This window comes from Paramormyrops kingsleyae, chromosome 11 (genome assembly GCF_048594095.1).
Source record: "Paramormyrops kingsleyae isolate MSU_618 chromosome 11, PKINGS_0.4, whole genome shotgun sequence".
Taxonomy (NCBI): domain Eukaryota; kingdom Metazoa; phylum Chordata; class Actinopteri; order Osteoglossiformes; family Mormyridae; genus Paramormyrops; species Paramormyrops kingsleyae.
The window spans coordinates 10,695,425-10,723,064 of NC_132807.1; the positions used below are offsets into that span (position 1 = coordinate 10,695,425).

Consider the following 27,640-nt stretch of genomic DNA (forward strand, 5'->3'; position numbering starts at 1 on the left):
CTTTTTTTTCTTTCTTTTTTTACAACATTAGAATGGACAGATGCACTGAAGAAAATACAGTTGCAAACCTTTACAGGCAGGAAGAAAACTTACATCCTGATGATACAAATGTTTGTGGTTGATTAAAATTAAAATCATTAAAACTTTTTTCTGCTAATATGTTGAAACCAGACAATAAAAAATTTATCACCATATACAATAGGTATATTAATTGTGTCACCTGTCTTACAACTTCAGGCAAATTGTTTCATTCATTAAATTTTTTTTGCTGAATTGTCATGGTCACCCTATACTTAAACCCACAGTGAGGCGACAATTTTAAGCTAGTTCTGTAGAACACAACCCCGCTTCTCCTTTAGCCTACGAAACACGAAACGCGCATTGGACAGGAAACTGGACAACCGGCCGAACACATAAGGTAAATCAGCTACAATCATCTTTTTTATTAGAAATCTTAAATACTACCGAAATAAAGGGGCTATACAGATCCACAGAAAAGACATGCTTTTATGACGTTTTACAAATTCTCCATATTTTGAGCAGAAATCTATCATGGGCATCAACATACAATACCTTTTTTGCTCTTATCAAGAGTAATTATTAATGTGTAAATCAAGTCTTTTTTTTCGGTTTAGATTCTCGTTTGTTGCGTAGGATAATCCCAATGGGCAGTGAATCACTACAGTCTGAAATTAACACACAATTAAAACGTCAGCTTCATGAGGATGTTTTATAAAAACCTCCATTTCAAAAATCCTGGAAAATTTTCTACTTTTAAATGAAATTTTTTTTCCACTATTAAAAAAAAATAAAAAAGAAACACAGAAAAAACTACTATAATTTTTAATAAACTCCCTTTGGTAAAAACTGTAATAAACTGTCATACAATTTAGCTTTTTATATATACTAACTTTAGCCACCTCTCACTAAAGTCCACTGAAAGCTTGTGATGCAGGCTAACAAATCAACGCAGATCTCTATAATAATAAAAAAAGGTTGCACTATATACAGTTCATTTACAAAGAGTGAGCATTGTGTGGGTTCTATAAGTTATTGACCATCCCCATTGTTTGAGTGTTCTAGCTGATGTGCTGATTCTCAGGTCACTGCCAGAACCTTCAGAAAGTACTGCATCATGGAGGTCAGTTAGTTTTGATTATACATATCAGAATATATAACTGTCATATTGACATTCACAAGCTATACAATTTTACAGTGTGTGGCCAGTAATTACTAAAGTGAGACTATGTTTTTACATTAATTGCTATGGATAGCGCATCTACTTAGACCAAGTCTGATTTATAACAGATGTATTAATGCTGCCTCTGAAAGAGCAGTAACACCATGAGACTTAAAAAAAAAAAAAAATCATCCCCTGACATAGAAAACAGCAAATAGCACAGGGATATTGCTTGTGTTGTATCTCCATCGTGTCTTTTAATTCTCCAAATAAGCTACTTGAATACTTCTATGGGGAAAATCTTAATTTGGTAACACGCGGGCCAGAATGTTAAGTGCATCTTTCAGCCAATTATTGTATTGAGCCAGAAGTTAAAGTAATAATTACCTCGTCTTTTTGCAGACAAAGTGATGTTGATGGCTTCACACATGAGGCCTGTCAATTAAAAGCCCCTCACACCTCCTGCGACATGACATCACGGCCCTTGCCTGCATCACAGCGCAGCCAGGGGACCCAATGGACAAAACATCCTGCATTTTTTCACTACCTACCGCAGAGCACCTGAAGTTACCTAGACCTGTGACCTGGGTTCAAATCTGGTATGCAGCCATATCTTATGCCAAGAGAATCTGCAAAAAGAGTTGGTGGGCGTTCAGTTCAACTGGAGGAGTCCCGTGTTTTGGCACAGAGGGCCCGTTATAAGCGGGCACAGCTAAAAGGTCATTAAAGATAAAACTGTGAAAAATGTGACACCAGCTGTGGCAACCAGATCTTTGTGTTTTTTGCTGCGGTGTTGGTGTACAAAGGACGGCCCAGCCCTGGCTCCGCCAGCCTGTCCGCAGGCCCTAACAGAGACCCACAGAGACCCACCCCTTGGCTTCCCAGAACACCTGCTGGCTACGGAGCTTTGCAAGGGGCCAGGTATTTAACGCGGTATTTGTTGATGCTCATGAAGTGGACGATTTCCGGCTCTCGGGTGGTGGTGCAGGGCAGCAGTCCCTCGCGGCCCTCTCCCATCAGCCACCTGCTGCAGCCGGCAGCCATATCCGGGGTCACATGCTCCTTTACCCACTCGTCCACCCAGGCCTGGAAGCGTCGGTGAAGCCGGGTGCTGACCCTCTGATGTGACTGTGGAGAAAAGTCCCTCATTAACATTCAGGCAAAAGCGGCAACCTTAAAACCCAACGTTGAGTGCATGGGGTCACAGCAACAACAGAGAATGAAGTATGGAGCAGTGGTGGGCAAAAATCGCGATATTTTATCATAACCGGTGTACCCATGATACATTTCAGAGGTGTCACAGGAATTGTGATCCAGAACTATATTTACTTTTCTTTAGCAGAAAAACAAATAAATGACCTGAGCACAAGTAAGGCAAATATCAGGCCAAGATACGGACAGTCTGTTTGAGCACATTGCCCTCAGTTGCAGTGTCTTCCACATGTTGTGTCTTACTGACACAAAACTAGGGCTGCTACTTACAACTATTTGTATAGATTAATCTATCGATTTGATCAGTTGGTCGATTAATCTAAACATTTAATCTTCCTCCAGAAAATCAACTTGATCATTTAAGTTAATTTTGACAAACTCTCACTGGAGGGCTTTAGATAATGGATGCCGGCTTTATGGCACTATATGGACATTATTTTTGACCACAATTTGATAAGCATATCAGTAGCATGCCTAAAAATTAGGAGTGTAATGGTATATTCCTTGCTAATGAAAACTTTCTGTAGAGGTCTTTCAGTTTGGTAAACATATATACTGAACGAATGCAACAAATGTGGAACTTTGTGTGTTTCTCCCGAGCGACAATGCTGCACCATAATGGATATTTATTTTGTTATGCTTTGTATTTAAGATGATATGATATGAGATGCTGCACTGTTGTAATCTGAAGCTGAAGACTGCTAATGTTAATACAGTACAGATCAGGTACAGTTAGCTTTCTAAATGTGTACCTTAATGGATATTTTATTTTTATTTACTTGAGAGAATATTTATTTTAATTTACTTTCAAATAAATATTAGTTTTTTAGGTTGCAGCAGTATTAAGAGAGACTTAAGGACGACAGTCAGTCATGCTTCATACGTTTAGCAAAGGAAAAAAGAAGCAATTTGTTTTGTTTCTTTTACCCCTGCTGTACCGAAAATGTAGAGTAACTTCAAAACCGAGGTACGTAAGTATGTATGAATGAGATGCGTATAGTGATGCCCAAAAGTTAATAATGTCTAAATTTGCGTATCCTCATGCTTAACAAATTCGGTTAGCGGAGCACGTCACATGCGACAAGTGATAAGCACTGAGATCGCGGTGAAAGATGGCACAGATCAGCAGCCACAATCTTTTAAAAGAAAACATACTGGGGTAAAACAAGGTAAAAAGATGGTGGTGTGGCGGTAATTTTGCAGAGTATAGTCTGACAGTTTCTTTTTTATAAATATTTTGATTTCAGTTCACAAATTCTTTTATTTAGTGTCCATTTTCGTGTAGTTTTAGTTTACGAAAAGCACACACTGGCACAGTCAATCAATGTAGAATAAGTGCAGATTTTAGCCTAAACATTTTCAAAAACAGATTCTAATGTATCAGGCAGACAACTTCATGGTTTTAATAATTAGGTAATTTGGCGGTTACAGGGACAAAAGATATTAAAAACGTCTCCATTCTAATGTTAATTTAACAAACACGTATAAACAGCACTTAGGGTGGTTTTGCCTACTCTGGCAGACCATCATCCAGAATAGAGCCTGAGCATTTCCTCTGCAGGTGCTCATGCATAGCCCTACACAAAGCTATCGCACTTTGCACTGTGAAAAATCACCTTTCTGTTATCTGATAATTTGAACTACTCCCATAATTATGCAGTGATATAAAATGAAAACATTTGATATAATGAACTGAAGAAATCATAAAAGTATTTTTTTTAAAAGATGCGCCGATTTAAAATAATTATGTTGACGCATTCTCAGCATCGACGTCCGACTACAACTAATTGCGACAGCCCTACACAAAACATTTAAAATGTTACATTTAACTACATTTTTAACATTTTACATTTAACTACATTATTGTTACATTTATTTATGCAGGATTTTGCATAGAGAATTAGCATAGAGAATTATGAGGCGGCCGCAATTGCAATTGCAGCATTCATTACCGAAATGGTGTCTCTGTATTGTAATCAGCACAGTGAAAGTGCAGACTTCTTCCGATAGGCAGTTAAAACTAATAATTCATGTTACCAACGAGATGCAGCCAATTTGTGCAAAAGAAGGGTCAATGCAAGCGTATTTAGTCGCCAAGTCACAATGTGTGCATTAATGCAAAGTCTACATGAAGAGGTTTTATAAAATGAAAAATTCTGCCTCTGGTTCTGAACTATGTAGATGAACAATGGCTTTAATGTGATAATCAACTGCCCTTTTGGAGCAACATATTGCTTGTTGTGTATATTTATGTTCAACTACACAACAGTGCACATTTACATGTACTGTAAATGAAAATAATGACTTAGGCTAAATTTGATTTTAAACAACTTTGCTGTTTGTTAAATATTAACACATTGCGTTTATGCTGCATTTAAAGTTTAACATGGAACTTTTATAAAATAATGCATTAATGTGATAATTGTCATTTTCTTCAATCATTAGAACTCCTAAAATACAATTTGTAAAAACTGTTTCTTTGAGCCAATGGAAGGTAATGTACGTGTGCACATGCGTGTGAACAGTGTACACATGACCAGGATGGTATCAGCTCAGCCTCATTCTGAGCAAAGAAAAACTGTTATCGATTATTTGCTTGCTTTTGTTGTAAACGTAGTTCAGAACTGGCCAGTTATTGACCAGTGATAAATTGTCATTTACAAACAAGACTAACTATTTGGGGAAAAAAAATAATTAAAATTCACTTTTACTACGAGTCTTTTTTTATATGGACCGTATTTTATGTAACCTCCTGAGACTCCACCTATTAATTTATGCCCATTGTAGTGGACATGTTGTTTTTGCATCTATCTTTTCACTGATGTAAGGAAACATTTATTCCTGTTGTACACTAAAGAGGATATTCTGTGAAATGAAAAATAAAAATAAATTTGAAAAAATCTAAATTGTAAGATGTCTTATTTCCTCCAAAAACAACCTATAATTGAAGGACACTTTTTTCCTTGGGTCTCAGGAGGATCTCTTAATAAGTAAGTATGTTACAAGCAGTTTCTCTTGTAAGGTTTGTCTTGCTAGCTAAGTGGTTAATTAAGATTCCTAACCACACCACCAAAAAAAAAAAAAAAAAACACACACCCCATGATCTATATCGTGGCCCATGGGTATAACAAAACGCATGGCGATATTATATTTTGGCCATATCGCAAACCCCTAGCGTGGAAGGTGATGCTCACCTGGTGAGCCCGCAGAAGGGCGGTACGCCTGTACATGTAGTCCTCTGACTTGAAGACGTACACCATCTTGTAGGAGTTCAGCTTAAACATGCACTCCATCTTGAGGTTTTCGGCGCCCTCGGGGGGCTTCTTTCCACCCTCTTTAGCCTCCTTCTCCTGCTGTTCCTGCCCCCGTTGGTACTTGCGTATGCGACGCAGATTCCTAGTTTAAGGGGCGGTACAGAAGCTGGCATAAACACACGGGCAATGATGCCGATTCCCTCTGCAAGTGCCTCTAAAGGAACTCAGGCCTGAAGATTGGTAAACTTCATTGGATAGGGAAGGGAATTGGAGACAAGCTGAAACAAGGACTCATTCATGTACGGCACACTTCCAAATTCCATTGCATAAGGACTTACATTTGGTAGCCCAGGAAGCAACAAAAAAAAAAAGCAAGTGGTACTGATTTTTCCCCCACTCCAAGTAAACAGAGACAATTTGCGTTTACTACACAGGCTATAGATGAGTAACAGCAAAACCCACGAATCACAGTTTGCATTCTGGCTTCTACTAAACCTGGCTGTAAACCATCACAGCAAAATATGAACACTTACTAGCTGCCCACATGTTGACAAGTTGCATATTCGACCTGATGGGTATAAGGATCTCCAAAATTACAATAGTCTGAGGATAAAGAATGAACCCCTGCAGCTTTTGTTCAGACTACACTGAAAGTATTCAATGTCAGTAAACAACATTTGTGCTGCTACTTCTTAAACTGAAAAGAGCTAATGATTCATCTTGATTTACTTCAAAAAAGTTATAAAAGAACAAATATATAGAATCCAGTAGCAAAACATATAGGACAGAAGTGTGCAGAAAACAAAAAAAATCTTTTAATCCAAATATACAATTTTAACATTATGGAAAATAAAACAAGAAAGGGAAATTTTGAAAACTGCATCCAGCCAAGTGTCTAAACAAAATCACATACAGGTGGCATCATTTGGGAATAAATTTCACAGAAACATTTTATTTACAGGACCTCTATACAAGAAGTGCTGCAAGAAGGAAACCAGGTCAGAATGTTTCATGGTCAGTTTGTAGATGAAAAGCCCCAAAAAAGAGAAGAATGAAACCCACAGAGGAGTGACTGCACTGTATCTTCTCAGTCATAACACAGCTGGATGACATAGAATGAACTCAGATTTCTAATCACTACACAGCAGCACAAACACCTACGCGTAGATTTCACAAAAACTAAGTTTGCAAACAATGAATAACTTACAACAATGCAACTTAGGCAGAATGTTTGACTAACGTTATTTCTTGCCATATCGTTTTTGTACAATGCCTTGTAAACTGTAAAACTTCAGTGCCGAATGAGCTCAAATTGGGGCTAACTCAGGACATTTTTTTAGCTGGAAGATTAGTGTTTCATCTTTAGATAAGTGTCACATTTAAGGTTTAGCATAATGAGATGCAGAGTTCCAACTGATCATGCAACCTCAGTCTTACATACTTCCATTCCACACGCCCTTTAACCAGCCCCATCTCTGCAGCAATACACTCAGAGCTGTGACTGATTCCAGGTTATGAAGAGACACAGAGGGTCTGCCCGCAGGTATCCCCAGTGATGTAGGGGTGAGCTGGGCACTGATTGTCCTGCTGACAGACATGGCCAGACTCTCACCTGGGGAGGAAGACAGGTTTCTGTGCGAGGTGTTCTCGGAGCTCCGGTGAGGTGGAGTCGGAGTTCAGGTACCTCCCTACGTAATCGGACCAGCGCTGCAAATCAAACACGACAGGGGATTCTAATTAAGGTCCGCAGGTAAGAATAAGAAACCACCATAAGCTGTGTGAGACAGGGAGTCCTGAGGTCTGCCCGTATCTTCAGTGCCTGCAGAGGCAAAGCCATGCCAGGAAGCTCACCTCAGCTTCCATGGGCTCATCAGAGTTGTCCTCCTCTGTGTCGAGCAGGTCCACAGTCAGCTGTACGTGTCCTTTGTTCTTCAGGAACATCACCTGCGCGCAAAGGCAATAGAAGAGGTGAGTCTGTTTACACTACGGCAGTCAGCTGTTTCCAGCTGCGAATGAGCTGCCGCTGCTGTACCTTGAAGCAGTTCTCGTCGGACATCAGCTGCTCAGCCCGGCGCTGGTACGCTGCCTCCTGGGCTGCCCTGGAAGCCTGAGTGGACAGGGAGCCGCCGGTGGCTGCGTTCTGGCTCTCAGACAGGTAAAGGTCCGTCACCTGCACGCAAATCTCATCGCTCACAATATGCTGCAGCTGGAAATAAAGAAGAATCCACTGAGTGTTTTGCCTTGTAAAAAGCTGAAAGAACCTGTAATCAACTGGAAAAAAAGGATTTATCATGAAGAGGAGATCCGCTAAGCCACCAATTTCTGAGCTGCACAATAACGATCAACTACAATTCCTTAAAAAGCACGTTCCACGGTACATTAGCCAGGAAGACTTTTTCTTGTGTCACCTTGTATACAGCATATCTAGCAAGCTGCAAGGTAAGTGATGCAGGCCCTCACACTCAAAATGTGTCAGTGTAACCATGGCTCTATTAGCAGACTTCAGGAAACTTGATATACCACAGCAAGTAGCATGAAGACAGAGGAATGCATTCTGTAATTAATCAGCACAGAGGAGTAATTCACACTGGGTGCATCTAGGGTGTACTGACCTGCCTGACAATGCTCTGGATGAGCTTGTCCATGGTGAAAGCCATGTAGGCATGGATAGTGAACATCTCCCGCAGTGAGTCCTCGTACTGAGAGGCATCCATATTCCCATCGAGAAGGTTGCGGACCATCTCCAGGAACGCTGAATAGTAGTCTTCCACCTCAATGTCCACTACAAGCAGGACGGACAATGTAAGTTACATGTGGATGTATAAATTAGCCGGAAATAATTTAATAGTCCAGCAAGAACAATTACGAGAACAACTCAAGCAAACAACTGCCTCACATAAGAATTGTAATACTGCATAAGATCATTTTCTCACGCTGCACAATAGGAACCATTCTTCTGACGTAACTTTTATCAGATGTTTGGTACATATTAAAGTGAACGGCAGCGTATGCGGCCGCGGGTTCCACCGGTACTCACTGGGCTCCTTCAGTCGTAGCTGGACAGCCGGCGTGTCATTCTTGTCCCGTTTGAGGCCCAGCACCTCGCGTTCCCACGCTCTCTCGCGGCACTCCTCCTCGATCTGGCGCTCCGCCTGCGTGTAGATGCGCAGAAGCCGTGCGCACAGAGTCTGGTGCAGCCGCAAAAAGATGTACCAGTTGTTGTTGACATAGAAGAGGTTGTATGCGTCGTCCGTGGAGCGCAGCTTCTGGGCTCCCGTGCTGCCGAAAAGGAGCTTCGACTTGGTGGGACTCCCCCCCGAGCCGCCGCCCACGCCGTTGTGCTTCTTAGCCCCACCCTCATCCAGCTCTGCCTCCTCCTCCTCCTCTTCCTCCACATCGGACAGCTCCCCACGCTGGGCGAACAGCATGTCGGGGATGAAATGATGGACCACCTGCTTGATCTTGTACTTGTCCTCTTTCTGAATGCCGGTCTGCCTCTTGACGTGATGGATGATGAGTGCAGCAGCATCCTCCAGGATCTGACTGTCCTCGTAGGTCAGGCTCAGGTGTGGGCCAGCATTCTCCTCTGAGCCCTGCTCTTGGCGCTGCGGGGCAGATGAATGACTGACTAGTAAATAACCCCAATGCAAAACAATTCAATATAATTACATTCTTAAGGCCTGATCTTGAAACACAAGTGAGTGTTTTATGACCGCAACCACCCAGTAGAACTGCAATACCCCACTTTCCACCAAGCAGAAGTGGTACAGGAAAAAAATCCTGCCCTGGGCGACTGCAGGACGGCGCCACAGAAAAGGTGGTCTCAGAATTTGGAACCGTAACATCAGCAAAAGCGAGACAAGCTATCATGTCTAAACTTTCCCATAAAAGTCATTCCGTAAGCGATATAGTTTTGTCTAATACTGCTGGTGCCAACACAAACAACTTGCCAGCTTATTAGCAGAATAATGGTACTTTTTTTTTTTTAATTCAGTTAAATACTAAAGATCAATGTACTGGTCAGATTTAACAATGAATTATAAATATGTCGCAAGTTGAATACATAGCTAGAGTAGAGATCATGGGGCAGGCAGCAAAGCTCGACTTTTAGCTGGCTCTTATCGCATGATCCTTAAAAGGACAGCGGTAAAACAGCGAATGAGAATAAGTCACATGCAGATGGGTGAGTCTTTACGGAGACAGAAGTGAATACAGGCAACAGAGAGCGAGCACAACTTGTCATACTCTGAAAAATATGAGACTTAAAGGCTCTTTTTTTTTTTTGGTACGGCAGCTTATAAAATTTTCAAACAAATCAAAATAAATCCAAAAAAAATTTCATATCAACCTATACTTTAGTATCACTTCCAGTTACATAATGTTTCCATTCCGTTTTTTTTTTTGGTGGTAACACGGATTGGTTCTCAAAAGACATTAAGCGAGAAGCAGCCCAGTACCGGCACCAGGTCATCATGATGATGCTTTCAACCTCCATAAAAACCTTAACAGTCATAAAGTAGCAAAGGAGTTCTCTAGAGACCCATTAGATAGAGCATATAGGACTGAATTCTTTAGTTTAGATGAATTTATTATACACTGGAAAAATCAGTATTCAGGTGAAAAATGTGAATTCATTAACTATGGAGTGGTACTTCTTTTTTCTCATTTCACCTGGAAGGTCAGGCGGCCCCATAGTTTTCGAAATTCTCTCGTACCTCGTCATAGATGCTCTCGATCTCATTCAGCAGCGTTTTCGATCGCAGGACCTTGGTGTCATTCTGCTTGAAGTTGATGCCCTGATGGTCCAGGGACTTCAGGTAGTATTTCTCATTCTGCTCCCTCCAGATCTTGTTGAATCCCCTCTGCGCTTCTCTCCACTCTTCTTCCTTAATCTTTAACCTGAACAGCATTTTTATTATTAACCAAAGCTAATAAAATGATGCACATACTAGGCTTGCATATAAAAAGCAGATTGCGTCATCCCGAAAACTGGAAACCTAGCCATGCTCTTTTCAACAGAAACTCCAAAAAGTTTTAGGCTCTAACTTCTAAATTAATTCATCATTGAGGTCAGTCAGATTTTAGAATAATGTAGCAAAAGATAAAGTATGTGCAGGCCGAAACCCATTTTCCCCCCAGAATTTTTAAATAATCTCCTTCAATTCTTTCTTGAAACTTTACAGTTCAGTGCTGGCATCCCGCTTTTACGTGGCTAACGTGCCACTGGAGCTGCCCTGGGCTTTAGCTGTGGGGTGAAGCGCCTCACCTCTTCAGCACAATCGGCACAGAAACCGCGGGGTTCTTTTTCAGACCATCAATGATATCAGGAGCCTTGTCCCCGTATATCCTCTGGACAGCTTTGCGGTGGATGACGTCAGACGAGCCGCCCATGGTGTTATCCAGGCGAAACTTGGCCTGTTCCTCGGCTGACATGCGGGACAGCTTCTTCTGCACGGCCTCCAGCACGCGGATCGTGGCCAGGTTAGTCTCCAGCACCACGTCCAGCTGTGAACAGAAGAGCTTCAATACTCCATGCAGATATAAAGCACTGGTCTTGAGAACTTGTTTATAGTTTTCACATATTAACCAAAAAAATAAATAAATGAATAAAAATACGTATACAAAGCAAAACAATGGGGGAAAACACATTTCTTGAATTTATGATTCACTAGTTTGGTTACCTCAAAGCGTTCGTCTTCGCATCTGTAAATATGCTCTTCGTACTGGGTCTTTTTGGAACTGACGAAGGTGGAGTCCTCAGACCAGGAGGGAAAGGACACCCAGGTGTCATTCAGCACCTGAATGGGTCGCGGTACAAACAGGCCTTGTTAGCGCCTCCTGAGCCGCCGCAGGGGACACCAGTGAGAAGACACATTTTACACTCAAAATTCTCTCATACACAAGAACAGGGCACTTGGCAAGTCTCTCTGCGGGGAGGCCAAGATGCTGGCCCTCGGAGCTGGGTGACAGCCTTGGTACTCTCCCACCTGTTACTCCCTCGCATGTGCCTGTACGCCAGTATTTCACTTTATTCTTGACAGCAACCCTCAGACTAAAGACCCCTTTAGCTTAAACCTGAATTCCCAGAACACCTCTGCATTCTCTGTGCAAGCAGTGTCCTTGCTTCCGAACTAAAATATACATTTTATGCGTTTTTAGAGTAAAGGTTTGGTTAAACATTTTCATTCCAACTCCATGCCTGGAAAGGGGTATCCCAAAAAAAATTGTCCTTTCAGAAGCTCCTGCCTGACAATGGGCAGGTTTACGTGCAGGGCTCACCTCCTTACAGAGCGGCGTTCTCCCTGTGCACCGCGGTTGCTGGTAACTCTTAGGCAGTGCCCTGTAGCTGGAGCCAAGCCTCTTACAGGAGGCATAGTCGATCTCCATGGCGATGCCCTCAGTGGCTCGCTCCTTAGGGAAGCTCTCCATGTGGGAAGACTCCCTGTATCCCAAGAAGTTCTTGAACCAGTTGAACAACTCTGGGAATTTTCTATTTAAAAAATTGTGCACATGCAACATAATTTTAACAGTATGTCCAGCAGTAAAACATTCAGAAGCAAAACAAAAATATATTAAAAAATTGTTACGATGGCATATTTCCAAAAAAAAAAAAAAAAAAGTTAAAGAACTTGACAAAATACATTATCAAAGTGCAAATAGTGTAACAGAAGTGGATAACCTTCATACAGAAATCCAATGTCAAACTACTTTATAGTCAAAGTCTTCCTGCATCACAATGCTGCTAAAGAGTTTAGTTGCACTTTGTTTGACACTCACCCCAGAAAGGGCAGCACGAGCTGCACCAGCTCTGCACGCGATATCACCTCCTGGTTGAAGATGTCCAAGCAGCGCAGGAAGTTCTCGTAAGCCTCGGAGCTGCGTAGGGCCTTCCGCACCTGCAATGCACACAGCTGAAAGACACCTGCACATGCCTACGCATATGGTGCACTGAACGGGCACATTTACACGAGAAAAGCACACTGTGCATGTGATCTGTAGTATGAAGATGAAATAGATTCTGCAGTTCGTCTTCCTCAAGCTCCTTTTACTGCACTTTCTATTTTATGTGAATAGTACTACATCTGTTACTCATCTTGACTGTGCCATTACCCATCTAATTGTCTATCGGTTCTTCATTTGTATACACTTCTTTGTACTGTGGGAGACTGGCTGACCGAGTAGCTCTGCACTGCATGTGTCACACATTGAAAATAAAACATTTCGAGTCTGGGGAGTGGATTAAAGATTACAGTTGGTAAATGGTATCAAAACAGCAGAATACGTTAAGCTGTGGGATCCCTGCTCACCTTCTCAAAAAAGACAGACTCAGTGCCGATACCATGTTTACCGACTTCTGCAAGCGGCTGGTCTTTCAAACCCAGCAACTTGGGCTTCTTCTGCAAAAAGAGAGAGAAGGCATAGAAAAGATTAAGTGCTGAGGTGCTCGGTGGCAGCTGAACGTCTGGGCAAACTCATGTAAACCTACAGCATCTTCTGTGACCTGGCACCTACAAACACTACAGAAAGAGCAATGAAAGCCCACAGAAATGGTGCACATTATGGCGAGCAAACACAGTACACAATTCCAAAACAGGTCATTCACATCAAAATATAATGCCGTTTTCATCAAATTCACTGCCTGTAATATATGCACAAAAGGAGTTTCTGGGGTACATGACATGTAGAATTTTATTAAAATATGCAAATTCATAGCACAGAAATCTAGTGTGATTGTTAAATTAAACAGAGACAATTAGCTTGACACTGAAAGTATCTCCATTCTACCAGTGCAATGGTGAGGGAGTCTAGAAGACATGCAGCCGTTCTCTACCAGGGCCGAATATATCAGTCTGCAGAGAAAACTGGCCAATATTAAAGGTTCCACAACTTTACTGGTACAAATTTATCTGTGAAAAACAAGCATTTTTAGTACAGAAAATGTGTCTTTAAACACATATGATATGAAGTACGAGAAGCTGTCATTATAAAACATAGCCTAGGGATCATTAGTAAGTTCAGTTCAGGGTCACGCCATAACAGAACGCATGTCTAGTTATATATGAGAAAGACCAAAGTAATGTCCGACTGCCCTGAGTTTTACTATTAGTGGTCAGACTTGCGTGGCATGAGAGACAGACTCCCCGCGTCCAACATGGATTTTACAAAAACAAATAAAAACCCACAGCTACCTAAAGGCACAAACTTGCTAGCATTCCTACGCAAGACAAAAGAAAAGGATGTGAAGAGACAATACATTACAGCTAACTCCCTGGGTACTCTACAAACAAACACCATGAGAGTGAATAACGAAAGCTGCCCAAGTCCTACCATCCAAGGGGATTTAACCCACGAATGGTAAAAGCCAGATACACAATACCAAGTCGAGCAAAACCCAGAAAGGCTTAGGCAGAGTTAGAGCCCACAATCATACACAGTTATACATGACATGAAAGAGGTGCTAGTCATGGTCAAAGTCTTTATAACTGAATGTGGTTCTAGCCTATGGACACAGTTCATTTGATAGACATTAAGAACCGAAGTCAAACCAGACAATACTCTTTAAATGTGCCTGGCTGAGAACTCATTGAAAAAGTTTGCATTAACTAAAGGTTAAAGGTTAAATTATGAGGTGCCTTTTTTATAATACTTAGATTAAGATTTAGATTAAGACTTTGCCAGTTCCTGCTCTTTGATACATCAACGCAAAAGATACTGTTTAAAAAAAGCTATAGGTGAGTCACTTTTTTTTAATCATATAAAATTATCGGCTGATATTATGTGAATTTTTATCTGCTTCATATTGGAAACTAAGTCTTAACATCAGTTGGGCCCTCGTCTGTGCTGCAATCTAACCATGAGCAGCAGCACATTCACTCTTCGCACCGGCTGGTGAGCTTACAGGCTTGATCAGTACCAGAGTTTTACACCATTAAGATGGGTAAGTATTAAGACTCATACAGCAGTGCCCATACAGTGTGTATAAGGTGCAGTTTACCTTGACAGGGGGCGTGGTGACGCCGGCAGAGTGCCTTCGCATCTGGCAGCCGTTCTGACTGGGCCGCTGCTTATTGTTGAGTTGTGGCTTCTTCACGGTGCCCCCGTGGTCGTTACGTACAGACTCCACCTTCTCCGCTGTCGTCTTACTTAACAGCTGTGAACGGGGACCGGCAACAGCAATTAGACATGACCTTTATATCCAGAGCCACCTGGCATTCACGCACTGCTGGCCTTCTTAACTAAAGACCATCTTGAAAACCTGGAATGTAATTTGCAAACTAGTGCAATATTTGACAGGTGACTAAATGTGCCCATTTATTTTAAGTAGAAGCAGTTTTACATGGATTCCTGTACAAGTAATATAATCAGCACCTGAAAGAACTCAAATATGGTGTTGGGGACAAAGGGGCTTCAGTTATAAGCTACATGATTAGTCTCAGCTAGGAGTCTAATAAATGAACTTCATCTCCACGCAACAGGACAAAAGCTAGACTCACCACAGAGTTGTTTGCATCTGGCAGGAACTGGCCAAACTCTGAGAGCAGGTCCTCCTGGTTCTTGAAGAGGCGCGCAACCTGGGCATATACCTCCTGCTCCGTTAGGGCTGGTGTGTAGTTCCCTCCAGCCTCCTTGGCGTTGCGCTGCTCCTTCTGCACAGGAAAGCACATGGCATTAACGGAAGGGCTCCGAGCCGTGTGAGGGAACAGAAAAGGGAGACTCACAAACCATGAGGAATGAACTTCCCTTTACAATTCAGAATGCTTTACAAAGGAATCACATGTCCTGGCTTGGCGTCCCCATTGTCACGTAACGCAGATCACATACAACACACACACACACACACAACACACAGGGGGAACCAATATCTGCATCCCTACAAGGCTCAAGTTCCCAGTACATTTTTAAAAAAGAAGCTGCAAATTGGCAGCCAGTAAGAACAAAGCACAGCAAACTCAGGGCCGACCTGATACGTGTGTAAGATCTCCAGGAAGGATTTGTAGATTTCAGGCTGGCCTTGGAAGCGGTTCTTGATCTTGTTGACGTAATTGATGGCGTGGTTGAACTCCACCGGCTGGTTGTTCTGCAGGACCGGGGCACCAGTTGGAGTGCTGCTGGCCGGAGTGTGGGGCTGCATGGGGGGCGAGCGGGGAGAGGCGTAGGGCGGGATGGAGGGGTTGGGTTGGCTGCTGGGCGTCAGGGCTGGAGACTGCAGCGGCTGAAGAGGGAACGACTACAGTGAAGATCCACTTGGCTGAGGCAAACAAGCAGCCATCACGGACAGATGATACTATACTTTCATCATACATGCTAAACACAGTGGTAACAGAAGTATTCCTCATCACTTCATAAGCAATAAAGAATCATCGATACTTCTCTTTTTACAACTTCCAGAGAGCCACCATATCACTGCTGTAAAAGCCAGTGGTGGCTTCTCTCTGCTGGCTGGTGTGTTGTTTTAAGTGCTCAATCTAATCAGTATTAGCCGTATTATATATAAATAAAAAATAAAAAAAAACACAAAAGGTTAACTTGCACAGGCAAAATTCAAAGAGTAATAAAATATTAAAAGAATCAGTCAACATTTTTTACTGAGGTTATGTAGATTCTAAAGGGTGAAATTAATATAAACCAATACCAGTTTCAGTGACTTATGTTGTTTCAATTCAATCTTAAGTTACCAAATACTAAGCTACATACAAGTACTTCACCCTACTACAATGTAAAAATTACAATATTTTGTCAGTAGAAGTGGATAAAAAATACTTGCTTTATTCTAAGTACGGCAAAAAAATATTAACTGGATTCAAATTTACTTAAAATCAGAAAGTTCTTCGTAACACAAATCCAATGAAAAGCAGTCAGAAAAAGCCTTTAATTTTAGAGCACAATATGTGCAGTTTATCAATTATAATCCACAGGAAATAAAAAGTATTTAAAAGTACCTGATGAGCTGAAAGGCACTGTTGCTATACCTTTGAGTCCTAAACCTGCATTGTACTGCCAATCATCTATTTGATTGGGTGTTTTAACAGAGATGAGTACTTGCCACTGGTTGTTTTTTGTGATTTTCAAAACTGAATAAATAATTTGGTTAAAATCACCTGCTACTCATATAAAACCTCCAAGAAGGAAAAAGTGTCATCCATTCATTCAGCAACCAATAAACTGGTTAAGAATGTACAGTAGGTTTCTGCACTGTACAATGCATTCTGTATTGTACCACGCGTTCTGCATTTCTGCAACATGCATTCAGACAAAAACTAGACACATGACATCAGTTGAAAACTTGTTAAACGACATTGTGACATTCCTGGTATCCAAAGTGTCAGCCAATGAGAAAATGTGGGGAAGCTGCAAAGATATTTAGTAGGAGAGGAAACTGACTATTTTACGTATATACTGTAGTAAAGAGGAAACTGTAACATTAGTAAAAAGTGAAAAACTGAAGTAAGGTCATAGCTTAAGGTTCTACTGTACCATGAAACATCACTATAATATAAAGCAGTGCACCTCACCTTAGTCATTTTGGCAGGTGTAGGCTGGGCAGGGGGAGGGGGGGCTGCAGTACTGGCTGCGGCAGCTAGGTGAGACTGATGCTGAGGGGGGGTCACAATGGGAAGGTTCTGGACGGAGATGCCATGGGGGGTTATGTGGTGGATCTGCCCCGGGGTCGTGACGTTCACCAAGTCGTTGGTTTGCACCTCTATTTTGTATCCAGGAGGCAGAAATGTGTTGAATCCCATAATGAGGTCAGGGTGACCCTTGAAGAGCTGAGACACCCTGCTGATCACCCCTGGAGTATCAATGCTATAGGCACAAAGCAACAGCAGTGGGGTATCAATACGAGTATCAATACTGTAGCTACAAAGCAACAGCAGTGAGCACTCACTCATTTTAATGCACTACAGAATGACAATTACAGCACTTTTACTTGCAAGATTTTTTTTTATTAAACCCAGCAAAAATCAGCAAATACAAGATTGTCAGAAATAAATAACCCTGCCAGCACCATTATCTCACTGAAGAGGGTACATCATTCTTATGAAAACCAAATCACTACAGGAAAAGTGGAAAAACATTTAAAATGACACATCACCTTTGAGATTTGAACTCCTTCATGATGTCAAGGAAGTCATTGTATACTTGAGGTTGACTTCCAAACTGCAGCTTTACCTGGTCCAGGTAAGACAAAGCATCTTCTACCTGCAAACGAGAGAGACCACCTTCCATAACTTACAGCACAGATTCCAAAACAAGCCAAAATTTATTTTTTTCATTGCTATGCTGTTTGCCCAATAAAACGTTATATGGTAGATACACTTAACATGTATGAATCAATCACGAACAGCCAAAGTATTTAACACAGATCAGGCAGAAAACCCCTTCAATACAATATTGTGTGAAACATTTAAAAGCACAGTAAAACCAAAATGGCATATTTTATCCAAACATACTGCATTCTGCCTCCAGACTCCTGCGTTCACCAGTAAAATATGGGTCATATTACCTAACAACCTTGGCCGTGGTGGTGCAAGTTTCAAGCTGGCCAGGCGACTAAGCTCAGAAATTACTGGGCCCCTGCCCTTCAATCCCTTTCCAACACAGCACTTAGGCAAATTTATAAAAATTAAGGACCAATTACGGTGCCCAATGAGTTATCAGAACATCAGAGCGAGTTTGACAAAAATACGTTTACAGTGAAGGGATGGGTGAGTGTGAAGGAAGACATACTGGTGACAATCAGAATCGATTGTTTTCAATAAAGCCCAAGCTCTATTGAGTTGGGGCCCCCAACCTTTTGATATCTGTAAACTGGTTAAGGCCACACAAAAACAACTGGGGTGTGTACCGACGGTTTGATCATCAATTTCCTAAATTAAATTATTTCCAATTTTTGAGATGCGAACAGAACATGTGAACATATGGGGGTAATAAAAAATAGAAAATATTTAGTTTCTTTTTGGAAATTAACCAATTACTCCATAAAAGCACAAGTTTTCTTTGGCAAGTATTCCATTGGTACTGGTCCACGGACCAGGAGTTGGGAACCCCTATCCTAGAGTTCACAATGAAAGCGTCCAACAGTATTCTTATAGCCAGTTTTTCATTAGAATAATTATTTTGTCACTTGTACTATATTAATGATGCATCTTATTTTCCAAATTCAATAAAAAAAAAATAGACTGACAGACCAGAAAAAGTAGTGTGCATATTTTGCTTCTTTAGAAATCATGAGCACACACAAAGAGTGAAACACAAGCAGAGCCCATCCACAGTCATCTATACATAATCATGGGTCAAATAAGGTGCTTGTCTCATCAGTGTTACAATACAATTCTGGTGGTACTACAGACTGGAATGGATGATATACTGAGAAAATATTGTACTGTGATTATGAACATTTATATTGTCATTTTAAATTTCATGAGTATAGGGCTGCGCGATATATCGATGTTATATCGCGCATGTGCAATAATCACCAGGGCTTCAGATGACGGACAAAGCATTTGGCCAGATGCCAAATGCTTCGTCCGTATAGCTTTTCGGTGCTATACGGACAATTATTTATGCCTATAATTTGCTAAGGAGATTAGTAGTATAGCTTTAATTTATTAGTAAGATGTGTTTTGTGACACCCAAAAGTTAGTAATCTGTATAAACTTTATGTTTCTTAAATTCGACTAGTGGCACACCCCACATAATACTGTTTTGCTATACTACGGTTTGGTATACTACGGTTTGGTATACCCCGGAAATCCCGGTGAAGAAGAGCAGCCACCACATCTTTTAAAAGAGGAGATCTTGTGGATAAACAAGGTAAAAAGACGTCGGCGGTGTGATGGTACCTTTTGCAGTTCAAAGTCTGACACATTTATTAAACATAAGGATATGCTGTATTTATACGAATAATGACTTTTGGGCGTCATACAAAGCCTCATTAATAATTTAGCCATACTACTAAACTGCTTAAAATTGTGGGCGTAAATAAATGTCCGTATAGCACCGAAAAGCTGGCGTCCGGCCAAATGTTTTGCCCGTCATCTGAAACCCTGGTGATTATTGCACATGCGTGATGCAATATCGATATGATATCGCCCAGACCTACATGAGTATCGTGGTATAGTTGAAACACTTGTTTTCTTGAATAATTAGTAGTTATGATGTACTGTTTTTAAACAAATTCCATCAAGGTATGTCACCAGCATAATTTATCAGTATACTGGTCACACGCTCTATAACTATTGGTAAGACAATTTGGTTATCAGAATCAGAAAACTTCAAAACTGTGGTGAGTTCACTGCTCCCTATAAAAGAATTTTATAATATTGTGATAAATATCAACGCTGTGAAAGTTTCTGAAAATACAGTGATATCATTTCTAGGGCATATCACCCAGCCTTAACTACACTACATTCATAGGTGTCTGATTAAAAGTAGGTGACAGTCAACTGACACTCATACAAATTTAACCCCACGATGCCTAAATACATCTACATAATATTAGTATGGGAAGAAGCATGTCTGCTGGGCGGCCCCTAACCTTGAGTCTCTGGAACTGCTGCTGGCCCTGCATGGGGGCAGGGGGAGCTGGGGGGTGCGGATGGTTCTGCACTCCCTGAGCCCCATGTGTGCTGCTGGCAGGACTGTGGTGGTGTGCCCCACCATGTGCCACAGGCCCGGGGGGGTGCCCGTGGCTGCTGGAGCTCTGGGCCACAGTGGGAACCTGTCGCACAAAGAGGAAGCACCAACTTATGTGAAAACACATTAAACTAAACGTGAAGCCTCTCGTTCAATATTACATAGAGAGTAATGGGATTTCCCTTCCATTCAAAAATGTAAATTCACCAAAGTGTAATAGTGAAGAGTGCAGTGTTTATGGACTCTACATGATACGCACCTGGTATGGTGGTGGCACAGAGTACTGGATGCTGGCACTGGGCTGCATGCTGTCCGGCACGGCCTCGTAGACAGCTGGCGCAGGGGCCAGGACACGGTGCTGGAAACCGTCAGTGCCACCTGAGAGCCGACGCTGCTGAGACGCAAAAACCGGTTCCTGTTCCTCCAGGCGCCGCTTCATTGTGGACGCATAATCAAGGGGGGGGCTGCGATACCTGACCGAACAAAGGTCAGTCAACAAGGCACTTAAGTGGCTGGTGGACTCAGAAGTCATGGGTAAGATGCTCCCATGCCATCATCCTAATCGCTCCAGAAGGTGGTCACACGTTCACAGCTGCAATACTCACTTCAATTCACAACTTAACTGCAAAACCACAGCCACATTAATGAACATTTACTTTTTTTTTTTTTTTTTTTTTAAAGAACATCCAAGACAATCGTTGGGGAATTTACAAAGCAAAATGAGCCTTGATCCTTGTTCCCACAAAGATGAAGTAGATAATCCACCATTGTTTCCACACCCAGGTTTTAATTGAAATGGTTAAACATGACATATTTTCTCTCCTCCTGTACCACATACAAATACGTACAATTAGATCAACAGATCAGCTGTAACTTTGACCTAAAAAAAAAAAATCTTGAGTAAATGCTGCCCCTCTCAAATTAAGACAAGTAAAAAAAGAGCACATTACATACTGACATTATTTATGAGTGTTTAACTGACAACGTTATTTGTGATACGCAGTCAATTTCCCTAAAGAACTTGGTACTTATCAGAATAACAAAAATTGTTCAGATTTAACATAATTCGTAACTGCGACTGGATGAGAAACTGATGTATTTAAAAATATGTAAAAGTACCACAGCTGCAAGACTAAACAGCTGAAGACGGGTTTTTACATACAATTCGTGTTGAGGATATTTCTATAAGGTGGTGTAGTACATGGGGCCTCAGCAGAGTCCAGTATAACATAAAAAGATCTGTCAAGGAAAATTGTGAAAAACCAGCCATATAATGCACCCCGAAAGCCACAGGCATCATGCACCCTGCGTAACAGACCACTGCTTTAGAAACACCACGATTCTTCATTCCTGCATGTCCAAATAGTTTAAACTGTGGCCCAACAAACACTGGAACAAAATCTGTCCTTTATTGGACACGATGGATCCACACCTCGAAAAAAACGAGTTAAAGCCATCTAGTTTTGGAAACATCCTGAAGACTACAGCCACTCGAAGACCATTCATCTGCATGAAATGCGCGGATTTTATCCGAAATGCCGGTTTAGAAAAGCGACAACAAACGAGATAGCATTACGCCGTCGTAAAGTCATTTATGGCAAACTCAAAAAAACATGTTCTAAATTAAAATAACCCTAAGATATATTAAGAAATGTCGTACTAATGTTGCGATGGAACATTGTTAGTTGCCCAAACTGATACTCCTAGGGAAGGAAGGGCTTTAACGGCACAACTCCGGGTCTGATCTCACGTAGGACAATTTGATCTAAAATAGCTAAAGGGAGCCGGGCAATACGGCGGTGTCCGGCTTGGATTATGACCGGCCGGCCTCTTGCAGTGGACCGGAGCCCGTACCCAGCAGCGGAGACGGACCCAAGCTGCAGAGCCCGGTGACGTCACCGAGACGCCTCTGGCCGCGCGGCTGGGGCTGAGGGAGCAGCACATTTGTTACCCTTAAATTCCGAACCCGTTAAAAACTACACGTCGCCGCGAATATCTAGAATAACCATTATTAGGGGATAATCCGATTAATAAACAGCGATTATGTGCACCAATATTCACTTGCTCGAAGGCAGAAAAAGTTATTGTCGATCTCGCACAAATGCATCAGCCTACTCAAAGCTAAAGTCTGGGTCAGCGGCAGGCCAATTAATACTAGCTATCGACTTCAAAATTAGATCTGGCGAGCTAAAAAAATTTTTACAGTTGACGGACACGACAGGCTGCTTCATCTTATAGTGGATATGATGAACAACGTTAATGAATGTCCTTGCTTTACGACTTAATATTTATACTAGAGAACTGACTCAAAATCAGCTCCGTTCTGCAGTCAGCCAGTCAGACGGTATTACTAACAACAATCCCATACGATGTGATAGATGGCACCATCAATTCCTGTGTTTTTAAGTAGCTAGCCATCAGTAATCGCCGTCCGACACTTCCCCTCAAAGCTAACTAGCTAGCTAATCGGCACCGGTTACTATACTACGGAAAATGTGAACAGCACGTATACCAGGAAATCACAGTAAACAGAATACAAAAACATGGACAAACAAATAAATTAGCCATCCGTTTCGCCCTACACGCGGTAAATCAAGTGAAACGCACAACAATGATTATATTGCCGGTCGTTTAAGTTGCAGAATCAACATTTACAGGTAATAAATGCTATCTTTAGCTAGTAGTACCAGCAGCAACTTGACTGCAGCATTTTTATTTTCACCCAAGAAGAACAGACAGTCCCCCTTTCGCCGCCCCCCTCGCTTTGCGGCCTGTCACAAAAGGTAGACGCCGTCCTCGAGTATCGCCGACCCGCTGGAAAAGCGATCCTTACGTTTCTCCAAGCAGCCGGAGATACATCAGCGGGACGACGTGCAAATTTACAGCCCGCTGATATGCGAGTTGGGAGAGATCGTACCTCAAAGCAGTAAAAAAAAAGAATAAAGTTCAACGTCAGGAATAATCACACACGGTAACAAAGCAGAATAAAACTAATACAAAACTACTTAGCAAGCTAGCTGGCTAATCCAGCAAGAGTTCAATGCGACGTTGACAAACAGGGCTGGGAACTATCGTGCTGTAACGGCGGGTCAGACTGCACATGTACATCAGAGACCGCCGAAAGGTCTCAAAAGACCAAGACTCACCGGCCAGCATCACTGGGTGAAACTCGCCCGTTACCCAGACTAACCACGTTGAATTCGCCGGACACTTTTAACGGTATTTTCCCGTTACAGCGAAGCTAGCAATTCGAATGAACTCACCTCCTCGTAACACTTGTGAACTGGGAACAACTCGTTGTCTATTTGTGTGTATATATATATTGCCTAAAACACTCCGGAGATTTAAAAACTGAAGACGCATAAGCGACTCTGCAGATAGGGAAATATACTGGTGTATAACTTTTAAAAGAAGCAAAATAATAAAATAAACAGCCAAAGCGCCACACCGCAAAAAGAAAATTCTCATCAGAAAACAACCTCCGTCCGTGTCTTGTCCTGGAGGCGTGGCTCTAGCAAGTTGGGTAAAACCCCGCCCAATTTCAAATGGCTATTGGATCAGATTCGCGAAAGAGGGGCGATCTCTCGGTATTGATTGGGAATCTCTCAAGCCAATCAAAGCTGAATGAAAAAAATCATAAAGAGGCGGGGACTCCTATCAGTTTTAGCAATCGTACAGCCCACTAGAAGCTGATAGGGAGACAGAATCACATGAAGTAAAGACAGAGCGAAGAGGATTGGTAAAATCTCTGTCGATCAATTTGAATTGATTACTTCTATATCTTGTCGCCAATACGCTGAACCTTTTCCCATTCCATTTTATGGCTTGCAGTAACGAAGGACTAAACGAAAATTGCGTTACGTTGTATGCGTGTCATGTTTGCTGCAACTAGGAACTCAAGGTTGTACGGAACACAGCTATTGTGGAGGTTCACACGTCAATTTAGCATTTTCTGGACGTTTTCCTGAATTTGTCGCTCGTATAAGAATTGAACATACTACGAAATTTGGCATGGATAGGTGTCATAGAAAAACAATTTTAAATGGCAGAATTAAAGTAATCAATTCGGTAAACAACACACCTAATTCGGTCATATATTTGCAGGTATAAACAGCAGTAGTAGTTCGAGATACACAACACAATGAATAGCAACCGTATTAGACAACTTCCTGAAGTTCTGGTGTCACGTGATTATTATTTAGTCGCCATTTGAAGGAGGCACGTACGTCGAAAGGGGCTATTTGCTTGGCGCCACCTAAATCGGCGCTTGTAGCCAATCACTTGAGGGCATTCGCCCATAGGGCGGAGCATTCGGACTAACATCAACCGGAGATCCTTGAGGTCTAAACACTTGATCGGGATTCCCGTCTTTCTCCACGTAGAACGAGTTCAGTATTCCATCACTTGCAGCAAGACTGAGGGTGTAATTTCTGCACGTAACGTTTTATACGTAGCGGACGTTGTGAATTTGGATTCGGCTAGCTCTGAGATGCCTCATCTCGTCAAACACAAAAAACGAAGTAGGCGCCATGAATGCGGTTCAATTGGAATGAAAATGAAAGTTCGCTTCTAGGTGTATGCATTGGCGCTTCTTTCTGGGGTTACTGAATAGATGACATCGACTCTATTATGGTTGCCTTGAAGGTGTGGCTACAAATTCTTTAGATGAAGGCGCTGTTTCCTTTACACTTAATGCGTAGTTAAGCCATTTCACGCGTGTTTTCCGACCAGCCCATTTTCTGAAAGCATGTAGATCGTACTGTACTATTAATATCCAAGCTTTAGTGTTCAATATAATCATTTATTCCAAATGTCTTATCTCTTAATCTGACCACACGCTAATTACAATATAGCTAAATTATTCTGTCCAGGTAGGTCGGTAGAAAATATACTGTAGTTACACTGCGAACACCATGAAGATTACCGCCACTCTCAAACATTTCCTTTCAAAGACAATGAAAAGGCAAGGATTAGTCGATGTGCAATGTTTAGCCAGGTATATAACAATTGCGTTTGTTTAAATAACAATACCGAGCAAGTTCGTGTCAATAAAATTTTAAAAAGTACTATTAAAAGAGTATTTGTCGATTCAGATTTATAATATGAGTGGAACGTAATGATTCCGACAGTTCACCGTCACTCGAGAGACCTGGCAAATGCAGAAGCCGTGCCTAGATTTTCACTTTACCCAGTGCTCATCTTTTCTATCCCAAGACTGAACACCTTTAATATCTTGCTTTATTAGCACCTACCCGAGTCTGTGCGAAATCTACGAAATGAATACCTCCACTTTTGCAATCCATTTACTGTTGAAACAGGCACTAAGAGATTCATTTATACTGGAAAATAAAGCACATGAGTAGCTAAAGCTTTATTTTGATTTTAAAGACTGATGTTCAGCTTCATCGCAACTATCTGGACTACTGATCTTAGCAGCAGCGTTAGCACAGAACAGGTAAATGCGTTTCCACAATAGAGAATGCACTTGCTGCGGGGTCAACAGAATAAAACGAAAAATATATCGGCTAGGTACATTTTTTGAATGGAAAAAAACACCGTTCGCTGTTACGGCTACCTCCCGACCGTACATTTATAATCGTGAAACACCAAAACAGGTCAACAAATATCAAGTTTCATTCAACCACTTTACACTCGGGGTACAGTAGCATGTGACTGTATTACTGATATCTTTATGTTGCTGATAGACTAGTTATTAGGTAGGTACATACCCAGGAAAAGATCCTCTTACTCCGGATTCGTGTTTGTAACAAAACAGTTGAAAACGCCCCCATGCTTTAGCATTGGCTCTCATGGCTACTGATGTCATACAATTTGAATATAACCCGCCAAATGCCTCAACTACCATGGGGGGCTGTTGTGAGACTAATGTTTAATAAATCAGAAATAAAAATCGGGGAGTATGCTTTAAAATTACGCATGTCTTTCAGCATGTCAAAAGAATCACTTATATAACTTATATGAGGTGCAGCACTTGAATTTATTTTAGGCTGAATTAACAATTAGGCTGTAGGAATATCAGGGAAAGTGGCACTCCTGCTGAACCATATTGTAAATTGGTTCAAGAAAGCAGTTTTGCCTACACTGACACAACACTGTCCTTGTATATTACATCGTGAAGTACGATCTGTAAATCGTTGATCACATCTGTACAGATATTGCGCAGATGTTTTTACTTGCTTGTTCTCCTACTGGAGTTTTCTGTTACAAGCTTGCCTTATTCTTGTCCCAGTACTGTCCACACAGACAACCCTGACACCAACCCTGTGTGTTATTTGTCTAGGGAGTTCTCTCCAAAGCCAGCCTGGTCTGCGGCCTTTTTGTTTCATCCATCCCACTTAGTGCATCAGCTGTGGTTCACTGGAAAGATTTACTGCCCTGGCAGTTCAGCATCAGTGGGAGATAATTAATATAATCCAAGGGGTTTCCTGGGAGTTGGTTTCATTTAGTAATGACTCAAGGTTACTGATTGGAATTAGATTTTATTTTTGCTTTTAAATTTACTGATTATTCCTTATGATATTCCCATAAAAACGAGTCACTCTGTATTTTACATGCTATGCCAGTGACATAGTAACTTACTGAGTAGCACTGTTGCCTTACATCCATGTAGGGTTTGAATCGCTATCTCTCCTGTTCATGTGAAATTTGCAGGTTCAACCATCGTGTCATGAGTGTATCCTTCAGGAGTCTAAAGATATGAGTTAGCTTAACTGGCGTGTTTAAGTAGCCAGGGTGTATATCAGTGTGTGCCCTGGACTGGCATTCAGTGCTGGCTGCTCCATAGGCTTCTTTGTGCCTTTTATTGTCTGGGACAGACTTCAGGCCTGCCTTGTCATCCTGACCGCTTTAAGCAGTTAGAAGATTGAATGGTAGATTTAGAAATTTTACACTTCTATTCATTGACTTGATACTACGACAGAACAGATGAAAATTAAAATAGAAAATAAACAAATGACTACATTTTGAGTATGTAAATGTGTCAACCCAGTGTGTTTCTGCACCTGAAATACAGATGCTTTGCATGCTGATAAATGTTTTATACATTTATTTAAAAGGTATGCAGTGCTGGAAGACACGTCACGGCTCTGCAGACACCCAGTTTGGGATAAAGGTGTGATTATTGAAATGCAGCTTGTTACCAGCCAATGAGCTTCAATACATTTCAAATAATATTTTGCAAACCAGAGGAAGGTTCTAGATTTAACACTTCTGACAATGGTGTGAGATGTTTGTACCACATAGTATTATGAATGTAAAATATTTATTTCTTTTAAAACATATAAATTTAACACCAATCAAGCTTTAGGCAAAATTCATTAAGTACTTCTGGTACTGA

The 27,640-nt window shown here is 41.5% G+C and overlaps 1 protein-coding gene across 5 annotated transcripts; it reads right to left on the reverse strand.

Annotated features, from left to right (window-relative positions):
• Positions 1-414: 414 nt before the first annotated feature.
• LOC111840877 (paired amphipathic helix protein Sin3a-like) lies at positions 415-26,062 on the reverse strand. 5 transcript variants are annotated; one of them, XM_023806187.2, is made up of 22 exons: positions 23,547-23,785; positions 23,117-23,200; positions 20,543-20,756; positions 20,186-20,368; positions 17,741-17,847; positions 17,160-17,451; positions 15,608-15,859; positions 15,141-15,293; positions 14,642-14,797; positions 12,954-13,043; positions 12,424-12,542; positions 11,926-12,136; positions 11,328-11,444; positions 10,913-11,151; positions 10,362-10,545; positions 8,684-9,251; positions 8,259-8,428; positions 7,679-7,852; positions 7,498-7,590; positions 7,259-7,353; positions 5,587-5,788; positions 415-2,308 (listed from the first exon to the last, which is right to left on the reverse strand). In XM_023806187.2, exons 2-22 carry the CDS (start codon positions 23,140-23,142, stop codon positions 2,078-2,080), a joined length of 3,876 nt encoding a protein of 1,291 aa, XP_023661955.1. In that variant the 5' UTR covers positions 23,143-23,200; positions 23,547-23,785; the 3' UTR covers positions 415-2,077. The 5 variants fall into 5 exon arrangements, with proteins under 5 accessions (XP_023661955.1, XP_023661970.1, XP_023661964.1 ...); XM_023806202.2 differs by lacking the exons at positions 23,117-23,200; positions 23,547-23,785 and adding an exon at positions 26,013-26,062; XM_023806196.2 differs by lacking the exon at positions 23,117-23,200.
• Between the last annotated feature and the right edge of the window lie 1,578 nt (positions 26,063-27,640).

What these genes read in the sequence shown, in the direction of transcription:
- LOC111840877 (XM_023806187.2), bottom strand. Translation starts at nt 23,142, where the DNA reads ATGTATCTCCGGCTGCTTGGAGAAAC. An exon ending in CTGTGCCACCACCATACCAG is followed by an intron (nt 20,369 to 20,542) that starts GTGCGTATCATG and finishes TTTGTGCGACAG; the next exon opens with GTTCCCACTGTGGCCCAGAG. An exon ending in ATGAGCCCATGGAAGCTGAG is followed by an intron (nt 7,354 to 7,497) that starts GTGAGCTTCCTG and finishes TTTGATTTGCAG; the next exon opens with CGCTGGTCCGATTACGTAGG.